The sequence below is a fragment of the Drosophila ficusphila genome, unplaced genomic scaffold (genome assembly GCF_018152265.1).
Source record: "Drosophila ficusphila isolate 14025-0441.05 unplaced genomic scaffold, ASM1815226v1 contig_791, whole genome shotgun sequence".
Taxonomy (NCBI): Eukaryota; Metazoa; Arthropoda; class Insecta; order Diptera; family Drosophilidae; genus Drosophila; species Drosophila ficusphila.
The window spans coordinates 22,168,405-22,183,523 of NW_025064737.1; the positions used below are offsets into that span (position 1 = coordinate 22,168,405).

General features: G+C 42.4%; 1 protein-coding gene across 1 annotated transcript; it reads right to left on the reverse strand.

The window, feature by feature from the left end:
• Positions 1–13,636: 13,636 nt before the first annotated feature.
• LOC108086514 lies at positions 13,637–14,731 on the reverse strand. The gene has a single exon (XM_017183442.1). It carries the CDS (start codon positions 14,729–14,731, stop codon positions 13,637–13,639), a length of 1,095 nt encoding a protein of 364 aa, XP_017038931.1.
• Between the last annotated feature and the right edge of the window lie 388 nt (positions 14,732–15,119).

The following is a 15,119-nucleotide window of genomic DNA, read 5'->3' on the forward strand; positions in this document are numbered from 1 at the left end:
GATTTGCAGAAATTTTGGCGCCAAATGCAAGTTGAGAAACCAGTTGCGTTGCATATTTCTGCTCAAATCTTTTTTTTTTTGCGCCTTTTTCAACGTCTGCACGGTCATATGTACATACGTGTATGTGGCTGTTCTTATCGCCGCTCGTCATTGAGGCAGTCAGTGCGGTCTACATTTATAGCGAGCTTTCGCACACACACGCAGCCCACAGCCTCAGATACTTGTGCGTTTGAAAAAAGGGGCAAACCAGAATGAACTCCCAATACCCTTCCGCCACCCCAGAATCGCAGTGAACTTAAGTGACCCCAAAATTAAGTCTTACTAACTACAAATTTAAATACAGCAAAGAACTTTTCTGAGCACCAATTATTCCATTTGCATTTCTAGGAATTATGATTTCAACTTAGGAAAAAATCAGTAAAAATTATACGTTATGGCTTTCACAAATTTAAGCCAAGCCCATCAGGACCTCCGTGATTAATCTAAAAAACTAAAATAATTGATGGCCTTTAAGGTTCTTCCACCAAGACAAGTGTATAAGGGCCGAGCCCAAAAAGTTGGATCCCAGATTCAGAGCCCAGACGAAAGGCAGCGGCGAAGGCGACGCATAATTTGTAATAAACCTCCAGGACTAATGTGTCTTTATGCCGCCGCAGACCGACCACCATCGCCTCCCCCTCTCAGCGAATGAAGCCGAGGACCGCCGAGTCATAAAAATGAACTGCCAAGAATGAACGAAAAATTTGAGCCTTTAAACTTTTCACTTAATGAATCTAAGCGGAGTGAGCGGTACGAAACTGGACGTGATCGTCGTCGTGGCCGTCATCAAAACCTCGGCAGGTAGTAAAGTTGTGCAACATTTTTTCCCAGGAACTTCGGCCGGTGCCGTGGCTCCTTATTGAAGCATATCGAGAACTGGTGCCACAGCATTCCATGGGACATCCACCGAAAGCCAAGAGTAAAACACCAAGAGAGCCTCGCAAAAACTACCAAAATGCAGGCCGGCAAACACCGCGGACGTATCAAAGACCTAAGCAGCCAGCCATTGATCAGTGGTATCCGTATTTGTTGTTGCACTGTCTGGTTAGAACTGCAAGTTTACCTGACCAAACCATTTAACGTGCCAGACACATTTTCGGCGAAATGTTTTTAACAGCCGAAAGTGCAGGGCTCCACGACCGCCTTGCCTCGCCTCGAATCGGATTGGATCGGATCGGATCGGAACGAAGCGAATCGGATGCGAAAGCTAAGAAACCTTTATAATCGGTATTGGTCGAGATTTATGGAATATTGGTCTTCTGGGCTCTTGTTGCTAAAGGCCTTCTAAGACTACTTGTATCTACTGCTTCTAAAGACCACTTCCTAGATCAAAAGGTGACCCAAAACGGCAAATCCAATTTAAAAATGGTATACCTATAAACATTTCTAATAGAATTTCTAAAAGATCTGCTTAAAAATTTTTCATTTTGGTGATGGTCGATTTTTTGGCCCCTGTTCATGTCAAGTTTCCGATGGTTTACCAAAAGGTGACCCACAACAATATTTTCAAAAAAACACCACCATAACCAACTCCTACCGCTGTTTGGTTTCTAGAACTTTCTATACCCTTAACGTTGTTTTCTATCCCTTGAAAATGAATAGGTATTTTTAAGTCCTCACTGTCAGTTCCTGCCTTTTTGGTTGGACGGCTTGTCGAAAGAATTCGCCAATGCGAGACTCTGCGTGATTAGAGAACCAAATTGTGCATTTCGCCGGGGTTTGGCTCCATCTTCGGCTCGATTTGGGCTGGGGTCCCTTGGTGTGAGTGAGATTCTGAATTGGCCTCCTCGTCTCACCCACAATCGCGACATCTTTCTCGTTTATTGAAAGCAGCAAGGAGTACATGTCTGTTATCGCTGTTTGCCGAGATCGTTATGTGTGGTTCCCCCTGCCCTCCCCCTAAGAAATCGGGTAAACCAAGTGATTGGGTCTGCTTTTATGGCGTGTGTTTGTGAAAGACCGCCAATGTGCAGTTCACAATCGCTTTCGTGGTGTGTGACTCAATTTTTGGCGCGAAAAGTTGGCGTCTCTTGTTTGTGGAGCTGCTGTGGGGCAGGTTAAATGCGATACGAGATTCTTTGCGGAAAAAAAAGAAAAGGAAAGGGAAATTCTTGAGTTTAGCAGTTCCCATAATGCCGGCTCTTCCGTTTTCCTGTTCTCACTTTCAGCGGAAGGAAATCCTGACTAACTTTAGGCCAACTTCTGGAGCTCCTTCCTTTGGCATATCAACCATGATTTGTCCTAAGTAAATAAGAATACACCACAGGCATAACCACATCCTGAGGTTCAGTGGAGAACTGTGACGAACCGGAGATCTCCGATGGCCGTTAAGCAAAGTTCGATTGACCGCAAAAACCCCAGAGAGCAGAAGTAGAACCGAAGTGACATTTGCTTGTAATCCAATACGCTTGAAGAGGCTGCGAATGGTTTTTGGTCAGGTTTTGCCTTACATAATCGCTATATGGCCGGCCACTTGGACCGAAGACGATCTCAAATCCATAAAATCAGGAGCAACTTGAGAGGGAGGGCGGAACGAGGGACAGTTAGGTTGCGAACTTAGTATTTGGTATTTGCTCTTCAAGTGTTTGCTTTAGCGGGAAACCCTCGAGATTTTTCGGTGGGCGAGGCACCTGTGACTAACCGTTCTTATGCAATCCTTGGTTTTTCCGATTTCGTGGAATCGAACCGCAAAGGGCCCATAGATTTTGCGGACCTCCGGTGACACACAGAGAGATAGTAGGCGAGACATTCGATACTCGACCGGGGGAAAGTGATCCTGGTTTAAGGATGCGCCTATCGGCAGGACAAATCTAAGCGCAGCACTTGAATCCGTTGGTCACTTGAGGCGAACAGCAATTTTCTCATCATTGCCAATGCGTTGGGTCAATTAATGTACCGAGAGATAGCACTCGGCGAAGGGATCCTGGACAAATACGAGTATCCTGTTGTGCACTTCGCTTAGCCGTTGACACTCCAAATAAAGTGCAACAACGGCAGAAGTATGCGTTTCTTTTACGGCTAGTTAGAGATATCCCTTGTTGGACAGGCAGTTTGACATTTTTGTATTCCTGTCGCCGCCGTCCTGCGGTGTCCTCTTGTTGCACTGTTGTTGTGTCCTGTTAGACAAACAACAAGTGTTTGCCGGTGTGCGTTGAGCAGGATCTTGAGACGGGATCGTCGTGGGGACACATCAGCTGAGCCCGAGGAGTGCTGGGAAAATTTCGGCTCAATCAGCTGTTGGTGGCACATAAACCCCTGGCCGTTAGAAACTGTTGTTGGCGACAAGGTTATGGGAAAATTGGAACGTAGTAGGGGTCTTGGTTTTTGGTTTCTCGGCTTTCTTGGGCTCTGGATCTCGAGCTCGGCTGACTTGTCCTGAAGTGTAGCTAAACCTGTTTGACTTTTGTTGTTACCACTGGCTTTGGTTTATGTTTTTTTTAGCTGTGTGGGTTGCCCTAATGCTCTAACTTGTTGCTGCTTTGCTGGTTTTTGCTGCCTTTGTCCTGATTTTTCGTCCCAACAAAGGCACAGCAAATCATCAAGTGCTGCCGTCCAAGACGATGATAATGATGATGATGGGAATCGAAGTCGGATTGCACCATCATTTTTCCAGCTGCACGAGCGTGGCGAGTGGGCGAAGAAATCGGGCAGGGATTCGGGACTTGGGATTCGGGATTGTGAAATCAAGGATCGTACCTGCCGTGTGCTGATCTCACGCTCGCCAAACAATGCCAATGTCGAGTCAATGACAAAGTACTGGGCTGGTCAGGACAGGTTACTTGGATTTGGTGGGGGGGATCTGCCGGGATATTCCCATCACAAATAGACCCTAATAACGCTGTTTCTATTGCCATTGTCCGCTCCCCTCGAGGTGTTACAATTGCAGAATTATTGCCATGGGAAGCGGCTCCACCTTCCTTTCGTAGGACCACCGAGCGGAATCCGGGATCAAGATTCCCTACTCCCGATCATTTGGGCCCCGTCAGTTAACCCACGCCTTGAACCATAAACTTCGGCAGTCAACACAGCAAAGAGGTCCCATAAAAACGAGGCACCCGCTCAATGAGCGAAACGCTATGCAAACATTTAAATAAAAGGGGAATCGTTCAAGGGGCTCAACAAATTCTTAATTGTCATACCCTGAAGAAGGGTTAAGTATCAATAGGACTCAGTTTGTTTAAGTCGTGGATCGAATTTCAGATAGATAGTGTATTAATTTTAGTGGAAATGTTTCAGATAATTAACTTTAAAATTCGTAAGTTTAAAGTATGTGTTAAAATATAAAAACTTTCTTATCGATAAGGAATGCATAAAAAGATTAAAAATCTTTTAGGTTTATAAATACAAAACCTTGTTGTTATAAATCTAATATAGTATCTAGAACTAGGATATCAGCATGGTCTTTTATAATAGATTTGGATCATAGCTTACATTATTTCCTTATAAATAGACTTGGAAGCTTCGCTCTTCTAAGCTACCCTCTCTTCATTTCCCTTTCTTTTCGCATTGAGCCAAAGTGCATAAAAAATGAATTTGTCCGTTACAAAAATCTGCTGCTCGGCGACAGAGAAAGGGAGATTGAGAGAATCGGAGAAGAGGGAGAGAAACCGGGCGCGTGTTTGTGAGTGTGTGTTTATGTTTGATAAAATGCGATATGGGCACATTCCCATTTCAATTCCCTTCCCACTGAAACTCCCCTCGCGGGAAAGAGTCTCCCTCAGAGAAAGAGAGAGAGAGAAGGAGAGAGTGAGACAGGGAAACGGAGAACGTGAGTCTCAACGCGCAACATTGAGCTCTCTCTCTCTGGCTCCGCATGTGTTCATGCCCCATCTCCAGAACTGGAGAATCCGACTCGGAACGAGAATGAGGCTCAGCCAACATAAACGGGAATAACGTATTTTTCTGTCGGTGTGCCAAACACACTCACACTTAGACGGCGAGGAGGAGATATAGAGATTGGGAACTCCCCTACCCCCACAAACCCCCCTACATAACTACAGAGAAAAATAATAATGTATGGTCATATATGAACCGTGTAGTGTATAACACCTTATAAATGTTTTTTCTGTATTAACTTCAATGGTAGAAACATCAAGAAACTCATAACTACCAAAAAGAAGATAAGTAATTTGATAGTTAGAAAATCTAGGATTTTCGGGACTTCCCCAAAAAAAGCTGAAGATAAATTTTATACCGAAAGATATTTTTGAAAGGTTTGGTATGTAAAGAATTCTCGATAAGTTATCTTTTGTATTTTTCTGTGTGCACTCAGCATAGAGTGTCAACTTTTCAGACCCAAAGTCGAGGCAATAAAATTCAAATAATTGAAAACCAGACAGAGCAAAGGGAATAGCGAGATAGAGATGGAGAAATGTGAGTGGGGGGGAGGTCGGCTCACTATTTATGCCCAAAATATCTGAAAGATTAGATGGCGGGCATTTGGAAACCCCTTTCAGGCTTCCAATTTTAGCCCCACTTCTGGCAGCCTCAATTTTGTTGGGGGAAACAAGACGGCGAAAGCAAGACACTTATGATTAATGTTCTGGCAAAATTGAAAATATATTTTTAACCCCACATGAACATCAACGGCGAGCGGAAATGAGGAAGTCTTGGTTTGGTTTATGTGCTGCCAAAAAGAGTTGGGGTGGATCGGTTAAGCGAACAGGCGGGGCGGAGATCGGGGTATTGGGGTATATAGTATAGTGTGCTCAACATACGGGGCAGATCACCATCACCAGAAGTGAGATTAGGCGGGGGAGTGCTTGCCCGAACCATTTCCATAGAGAGGAAGTTGGAGTTATTGTAGATGAGATTCTCGGAAAGCGACAATTGTTTTGGGGAGGATGTGGAGATAAAAAGGGGGCTCAAGCCAGATGAAGTTCAGTAAAAAAGAGTTGGTGGGAGAGGATCAGTGGGATATAGTATGGGAGAATCCTAAGAAAAGGTATACACCTTAACTAAATGCTCATATTTTTAAGTAACATTAACACAAGCAATGAATGTTCTTCAGCACATTGCCCTTGAAAGTATGCAACGATTTTTTAAATCAAACTGAAAATCAGTTCAAATGCTTGAGCCGTTGTTTAGAATTAAGATCCGTTGATCAGATTTAAGAATGTCATTGAACCCGTAATTACAGTTACTAAAAAATAAATAAAAAATATATAAAACAATCAAGAATAGCATTGTTCAAATGATTTCTTTGTTCACCCACTTGATCTTCCTTGAAGTTCATTAAAAATGCATCAGCAATTACCGATTCTACGAATCATTTCATGGCATTCGCATTTGAGGCTGGCCCATAAATCTCCCAAATCGAGATCAATGCACGTGCGAATCCCGAACGTTGGGAATGTTTAGAAAGGTCCAATATCCACCGGCAATACGAGAGCAAATTGCGCAGTCAGTGCGAGTGGACAACAAGATAAATGACCTGCTGACCCTGCCCATAAACGATGCTGTCACTGGGAAGATAGTTCCCAAAGTCAGACCAAAGAAAGAGCCCGGGCCCAAGTAATAATAATAATAAAATAGATAGCAAACTGCGACAGACAGAAGAAAGAGTACTGTAGAATAAACACGCCAGGATATCAAGTGTACACGTCTCGGCTCGACTCTTTTTGGTTTCGGATCGGACCGGATCGTATCGGATAGTGAAGAGCATGAGTTATGTTCCTCGGACTGCGAAAGATCTCCAGTTTCTGGTTTCTGCACTTGCAACTGCAGTTGAAATTGCAGGCATTGTGCCCAGATAGATGGCCCGAAAGAGAGTATCGTGGGAATGGGCATTGTGACAAAAAAAAAAAAGGAAAATTGTCTGTGGGCTTCAAGTGTCGCCAATGCCGGAGTCCGTTCGTTCGTGTTTTCTTAGACAAATGTGTCCAATTTTTTGTTGTTGTGCTCCGTTGTTTTTCCATTTTCTTCCCACTGGCCACAAAGAAAGTGTAGTACGCGTTTACCATGCGACCGGCATCCTCGGTTCTCGATCTCAAGTGGTCAACGCTGGGAAAGACAATCACAGACAGTCTAATTTGTGCGCGGGCCACTTGAGTCTGGGAAAGGAAAGGAATGGGAAAGAAAGGTTGGGCGTGCACCTCTCCCTGGACAAAAGTGAAGGAGTACTCCGAGTGTCCTGGACCGAAGGCAGATGCATTTGGCGTGCGTGGGAGTCAATTTCGTTAGGGCCAACGTGGGCACGATGACGCAAAGGACAATATATTCCATAAATGCACTTTCTCACGGCCCCGAGTAAGGTGTCAATTTTAGAAGATAGGAAGAGAGATTCTTTCCTTGGCGAAAAGAAAGAACCTGAACAATGCTGGGAATTATAAAGCCAAATATTTTTTATTCAATAATTGCATTGCATGAAAGTTGAGGAGGCAAGATAAGCCAACTATTCTATTGTTCAATTTATGCAAGCCCATTTATGAAAAAATAGTTATCAATGGAATATTAAATACTGAATGAATCTTTGATAACCTTTAGATAAGGTAAAAAATCCAATCTCTTTGCCATGCACATGTTATAGCTTCAAACTATAACCTGCTGGTCAGAAATTAAGTAGAATTTATGATCCCTAGCGACATTTTATGGCCATTAACACCGACTCTTCCGGTCGAAAAGGTCGCAAGGTATCGTAAATCAATGAAATCCCGATCAAATAACTGCGATATATACTTAGCACAAAGGTTCAGATACGGATGAGATTGCATGAATGAAACGCGGCGATGGAAGGAATTTCGATTTGGACGCGGATGTGGCAACAATGTTGCTAAGTCTGTGCAAACATTTGAAAGTTTGCTCTGAGATAAGTGCTCCGGGTTGTTCGATAAGCGTGGCAGCGGAGGAGCTCCGCACTCCGGGTCTTGAGAGCCGGGTCGATAGGGCATCTCGCAGATAAAAAGTAAGGGTATCAGCTCGAGGGCAGCAACAAAATCGAGAGAGATCCGTGGTGTCACAAGAAATCCGCGTTACTTTCTTCATTTTCGGCCTGGTGATAAAACCTCTGCTGACTGCCAAACGCTGTTTGTCTCGATAAGCAAACATCAGATACGCAGATACCACACAGATGCAGTGCAGATACAGATACATTTGGTCGAAAGATACGCGCTGGCCGACAGAAGTGTGCAAACATATTTGAACTTAGTTAAAAGCGCGTAAAAAGTCGATAAATGTCACTTATCTGTTTGCATAAATAACAATAACAAAAAGAGGGAGTGCGGGGGGTTAGAATGCCAGCAATAAACTCCAAATGTTTCAAGATCGATTTATTATTTTTAACAACATTCCTTTTTTTTGGATGGGGAAGATTTTTGCATGCTGTTTAACATTTGTGGAACGTTTCACTCTATGAAGATTCTCTATGAAAAATGTAGAGGAAATATGAGTCTGCGGGTTGTGCAAAAACGGAAATCGTTGCTAGTGCAGCAAATACAGCTTCAGAAAAAAAAATAGCGCCAGCTGCAGTCGAGTGACGTCAGCAAGATATCGGCTGTATATACGCCCCCTGTTTTAACCCCCCACTGCCCCCTTAACCCGCATGTGCACGACACTGATAAACAGAGTTTTATGAATGAAGGCAACGGATTTTTGATTGCTTTATAACCGACTTTCCGCTCTTTCCCGCTTTTTATCAATGGAACGCAGGCGAATATTGCGATATTCCCGAGTGGAGGCGCTTCTTTTGAAGGCTGACCTTGGGGAGCAGCTCAGAAAAGATATAACCAGAAGACCAGATGAGATACTCCCGAGACGAAAGTGTGCAAATAATGGGGAGCCAAACAACACATGTGTGTATCTGCAAATCATATTTTATCTTACTACGGAAATGACGGCGACGTGCTCACTGTGGAATTGTTCGCCTCCTCCAATTTCCCCATGGCCTCAAGTCAAATAACAATTCGCTACAATTCCAGTCCGCAATTTATGCAGACTTATCACATATACCATGCATATATGTGCATACGTTTTGAGCAAATTTCATTTTATTTTATTTGACTTTCTGCTTCTTTCAATATTTACTAAGCCTGTGGCGCGTGCTTTGGTTTGTGAATGAAGCGAATTATGTGTTGTATATAGTTGAGCGTCTGATTTAATTGATACACTCTTCAGGCTATTGAATACCCTACTTTATTGGATCTTAAAAAAATTGTATTGGATACCCTGACTCAAAGAGAGATTAGAATATTTCCTTAGTTAGTGATTGTTAATAAATATATTTTTTTAAAGAGCACTTAAACTTCTAATTCGGCTACCGAAAAATCTAAATTCCTACTGCACCTTATCACACAGCTGTGTTTATATGTCAAGTATTTTGCGTATCGAGACAGTTATGTGAAAAACAGTTGAAATTTCCGTTGAACATTCTTAGAAATAACCAAATGAATCCATAAATATCAGTCGAGGCGGCAGGCTCAACCGCATTCCGGCAAAGTCCGATTTTATCGTTCTCGGGTCATCTCTGAATGGGATTTCCTGGCCACTCCCTGCCATTGACCAGAATCACTTATTTATTGAATGACCGCTGGTTGCTCTATCTCTAAGACTATTCCTGGAAAGCATTCGGGTGACACAGTGAGAGACGAACTCGCGGCCTCTTCAAAAACCATTCGAGCCCCCGCCTGGCTTTCAAGCACCTAAAGGTTTTAAAGGTTTTATTATGCTTCACCATCGCGGACAAAGGTTGAATGTTCGTTCGGTTGAATCTGAAACCTAGAAATTACGCAGGACAAAAGTGTTAAAATTGCGTAGAGAAATTGTTTGGAAAATATGAATTACAAGCCTCTCGAAGCGAGTCCAAAACTCCCCGAAGAGTTACCTGCCGCGCTCTGCACGGGTTTTTCCCATTATGTAAGGCATTGTAACAGGTTTCTCGACTCTGTTTCTTAAGACTATCCATATTTTTTAAGTGCCTGCCGTAAAAAATCATCGTTCTGGTTCGCGAGATCCTTGAAGTAGGTGTTAAACAAACAGCAGCAGATAGGAAGCTGTGCGGAAATCGGTTTAGCAGGCAAAAAGATATATCCGAAAAGGCGAAAGAATAGCATCCAAGGGGGTACAAGTGAAAGGAGAACTTGGTCCAAAGAATCCTTTATTAAAAGTAACTTCTGTTTAATTTAGGAGGCGACTTGAAAGTACTTCTTGAAGGTATCTTGCGGTTTTCTTAGCGCTCGACCCTAGGATTCTTGCGTTTCAAACACTTCTGCTCATATTTCTAAAGGGCACTGCTGTTTTCTTAAGAGTTGCTTCGTTTTAAGTACTTTTTGTCCATTCTTACTAGCATTATATACTGACCTTAAAATAATTTTCCTTTAGCACTTCAAAGTGATCATGTTTCCTATATTTTCTTTTATAATAATTACTCAGTTTAAGGGGGTTACAAAAACATTCAGCCTTGAGCTTTTAAGTTTTAATATTATCTTATACTAGAGGTCCTGTGTCCGCTTCGCTGGTCAACACAATTTAACAACATAAAAGTCAATATTGCAACATTTTTCAAATATATGGAAATATAGAAAGATGGTGATTTAACACTTTTCCACTTGCGCAGCACAATCCAGCCGTTTCTCTTTTAAACTTTAACGCACTGCAATATCGGTATATAGTCCAATATCTAAATTTTCATTATCACCGTAGTTCGCAGTGGGGTCATATTGGAATGCCATGCGATTGAATGATGCCAATGATCTCGATGTGCTCATTTGTCTTTCTTCGCTTAAGTTTTGTGAATATATTGGCTGCTGGCTTGGATGTCTGGGGCCAATGTTTGCATGTCGTCCTCTAAGCATTTTGGACTATGGACAGAGTGGTGAATTTATCCTCAAATGCACGATCCACATAATTTTCACAGTTCAACTTAAATTGAATAAAAATTCTTTTTTTTTCACAATTTCACAGTGAACACAAAAATTGAGTTAAAATGCTATGGGAGCGTGTTTGTCAGTGTGATGAGGTAGCAACTCACTTTATATGCGACAATATTGCAATTTTCTTACGGATCCCTAGTTTTTTTCAAAATAAATTATAGCCTATTTAACTCCACGATAATATAGCTTTCTATCGGCGAAAGAATTTTTTAAATCGGACCAGTAGTTCCGGAGCCTATTCCCTGCAAACAAACAAACAAACAAACAAACAAACAAACAAACAAACAAACAAACAAACAAACAAACAAATTTTACCTCTTTATAATATTAGTATAGATTATATAATATTAGTATAGATTAGTATAGATTATCTTAGTTACTTAACAAAGAGATTGCTTTATATATAAATGGTTTATCCTTAATCTGCCTGTTAGGTGTATAGAAACAAATGAATCCATTGTTCCAACTGCTAGATTTATTTGTCCCGCCTAAAAAACATATGATATTACATACCTTTAACAAGACACGTTTTTACTATTTTCTTGATTGTGCGAATGGCCATTCATTCGGCTCAAACAAAGACCATTTAAAAACCCATTTCATACAATTAATAACAATAAAATTACACTAAAATTGCAACAACACCGCACACCCCCAACAAGGCGAGGCACAAAGGACATAAAGGCCATTGTCGCAGGATCTGATCCACTTGCCACTCGGGCCGCTATTCAAAGTAACTCGTAACTCGGTTCGCTTCATTCAGAACCACTACTGCACGATATAGTCGACTATATGACAATGGGCGTGGCTCTGCGCACTCGACTTCGCAGTCCACAGATCCAGAGACACATTGCACGTGCGTGAGTGCAACAATTGTCCTGCGACCTGCAATTGTGTCATGTCCTGATCTCCTGTTTGTCCTGCAATGTCCAGCTAGAAATGTGTAGTTTCCATTTAAAATCAGCGATGTGAAAATTCCCAAGACGTGATTTTTATGTAGTTTTTTCCTCAAAGAGTGGCCCATTGTTTGCGCAGTTCATTAGTTGCCAGGACTCGAGTTCATTTCGGTGGACACGTACATGTCGGGAAAATGCCGCCAAAATGGGAAGACGATTTTTCCAGCCAAGCTTTGCCGCCTCAGCTGCGGTCGAGTGTCTTTTGGTTTTTTGTGTTGTTTTTTTTTTTATGCAGAAGTTCGGTGTTCCAAACATTAAACTAATTTATCACCAATATATGCCAAGATCCTGGGCGCAGGATGGGCTGGGAAAGGACACCCCTTTCGGTGGGAATCGGTCGTGTGTGCGTGTTGGGCTTTTGTGTCTACTTACCATAATGAAAACATTTTCAAATATTTTATGCAAAGTCCTGACATGACCTTTGCCGAACCTCACCGGCCGCGTCTCCTGCTGCGCTTGATGTCCTGTCCCGAATGGGAACTGCAACCATATATGTTAGATCCCATTCGATCCCATCCCTTACCGGTTCGTAATTTGCGATCTGAACTAGTTTTCGGGATGGCCCTGTCATTATGTAGATTTTCCAGGCTGTGAGTACACGTTCGCCCCAAAAAACGGAAGGGGAACACTTAGTGGAATGTTGTTGCTGTTAGTCGGGATGTCAGGTCAAGCCTGGGATTTGTTCTCACAGGAAATATGTTTGCCCGACCATAAACCTTGAAAGCACAAAGGAGCGCAGATAACGATCCGGCCCAAAAGTATCCACCGGCAAATGGGAAAAAGGTAACACAAAGCCGCAATTTGGCTGGTGAAAATCGAGGTCGATCCATTTGCAGGACCATATACCGCCATAAAGAGATATATATATATACATATACGCCTCCGCGGCGATGAGTGACTGCAGGGTTTGACTGTCTAAGCCGCAGGTACAGAGTGATTAACCGCCGAGCTATTGCCACCGCAATTAGGATCGCCTCGGATCGGGATGCCCGAGATCCCAATAAAAGCCAAATTGAATCGGGATTGGGAACTAGTGCAGGACCTGTAAGGATGCAGCTGATAATGGCAAAGAATTGCGTCGTCACAGGTTCACAGAGTTGGCCAGCCAAAAAAAAATAATAACATTGAACTAGGGGGGAAAAGGTAGAACAATTTTTTAACATCAAACGAATAAAGGTCGCTCTCGCACACTCTCGTATTTACTTTGGAAAACGGAGCTCCTGATTTGTTGCAAGATTTCTCCGTAAATGGCATAAAAAACCGCTCGAGAAACAAGGCGACAAGCCGTGGGATCGCTGCGGCTGTGGATCGTTGTTAAGATTGTTAATGGCACCCGACCTGTTCACGTCCACGATCACAATGTTGGACAATTAACACGGCCAACAACAAGAACGGCCAGGTTTTTGGAGGCACATCCTTGGGAATGTCGGGCAAAACAGAGGCTAAAAAGAAATCAAGGCCCACTATTTTTTCTCCCTTATCGCATTCCCTTGTCTCTTATGAATTGTTCATATTTTGTTGATCATTCAAGAAGGGCAGTGCCGCCATCAGCTGATCCCGGGGATTAATTATGTTGACAGGTTGCTGCAATTCGAGTGCATTCAGCTTAAGAGGGTCTACTGTAAGTGTGATCGGAAAGTAGAATTAACTTTTTGGTTATATCTTGGGTTTTATTCAAGCAACTTCATTGAGATTTTCTAGGAATCAAGGCAAATCCCTTGGGGTTCCCCCAATTTTTACTGAGAGTCAATCCTATGTCATTATAAGATATTTTATTTAGTTGTAAGAAAGTCTTGATTTGAATCCAATTTCTTTGGCTTCGTATATTTTATCCATGTATTCCTTGATAGTGGGTCGCCTCATCCTCTCATCGGGATCTAGATCGACATAGCACTTGGTCCTCTTATAAGCCTCCACATTTGTGAAACAGTGATGAACGTAATCCTTACCCAAGGAGGCCAATATTACGGAGCGCAGATCTGGCTTTGCAAATTCTGGGATGACTATTTTGGGCAAGGGAACCAAAGGAGCATGAGCTAGAAGGGAAGGCAAGGAAACTGAAACTGGAGGTTCTGGAGAATCGGGAGGTTGCTTTGGAACATCATTAACTATTTCAGGACTTTTTATATCACAAGGCGACTCAGGGCTCTTTGGAGTTTTTGGAGTAGTGGGCCTTGTACATTTTGGGGACTTGACTGCCTTTTTTGGTCGGGCATTCAGGAGCATTTGAGCCGCATGAGGAAGACCCTTTTCCTGTACCCTTTCTTCATCCAGACTCAGCGAAGATCTGGACAACTTGAAGTTCCACCGGGAGTCTTTATCCTTGACATTATAAACATAGCTTCTTTCGTTTTTGCTAGGAGCCACAGAATTCTCTGACTTGGTCTCGACTAACTTTTGAAGGCGCATCGACCTGCGAAGTGGGGTTTGTTGAGTATTCTTCTGAAGATCCTTTGATCCCTTTTTGTTAAGGTGGCAAGCAGCAGGTTTGGGTTGCAGTTTAATTGGTGACTCGGTTTTAGGATTATTAAAAAGCCCAATAGGTGGATTGCTGTTCTTTTTTCTAGAGCTCGTTGAGGCTTTGCTGCAATTTAAAAGTTGACCCTTGATCAAATGCGGACTTGACTTGATGGCTTCTTCCATTGAAGCAGATCGTAAAAAAAGGACCATGGCGTAGTTTGATTTTTCGGTGCCATTTTTTACGCACACGCGTTCCAAATGACCGAAGTTGAAAAAATAATCATAGATATCGCGTAGTGTAATGTCCTGATTCAATCCTGGTATATACATCCGCCGATCTTTCTCTGCTTCAAGTGACAATCGTTTGGGTGGGGTGGTTACCACTGTAACGGGTTGGTTCGTTATAGCCATTGCTGATAGATAAATCAAATAATAATATTTTATATAGATATTTGGGTTTTCCACCCACCTGACTCTTTCATTCTGGAACTGACCATTTCTCCGGGCACTGAAAAGTCTTGAACAACTTTAGCTAACTTTGCTTTCTTTGGCAGTGGGGAAAATGTGGAATTTTCCATTTTTACCAGCTTTGATTTCCAAATCTCAGACTTTTTATTTTCATTTGTCAACTTAAATTGAAAATTTAAGTAAGAGGTCACTTAGATCTTTTTAAGAAAATAATGCCAACCCTAATAGTTAATACTAAAAAATCAATAAATCGTGATTTTTGTAGAATTAAAGTATTTTTGTCTCTCCCATTGAAACATTGTGATTTCAAAGGTATACCCCTAATTTTCCT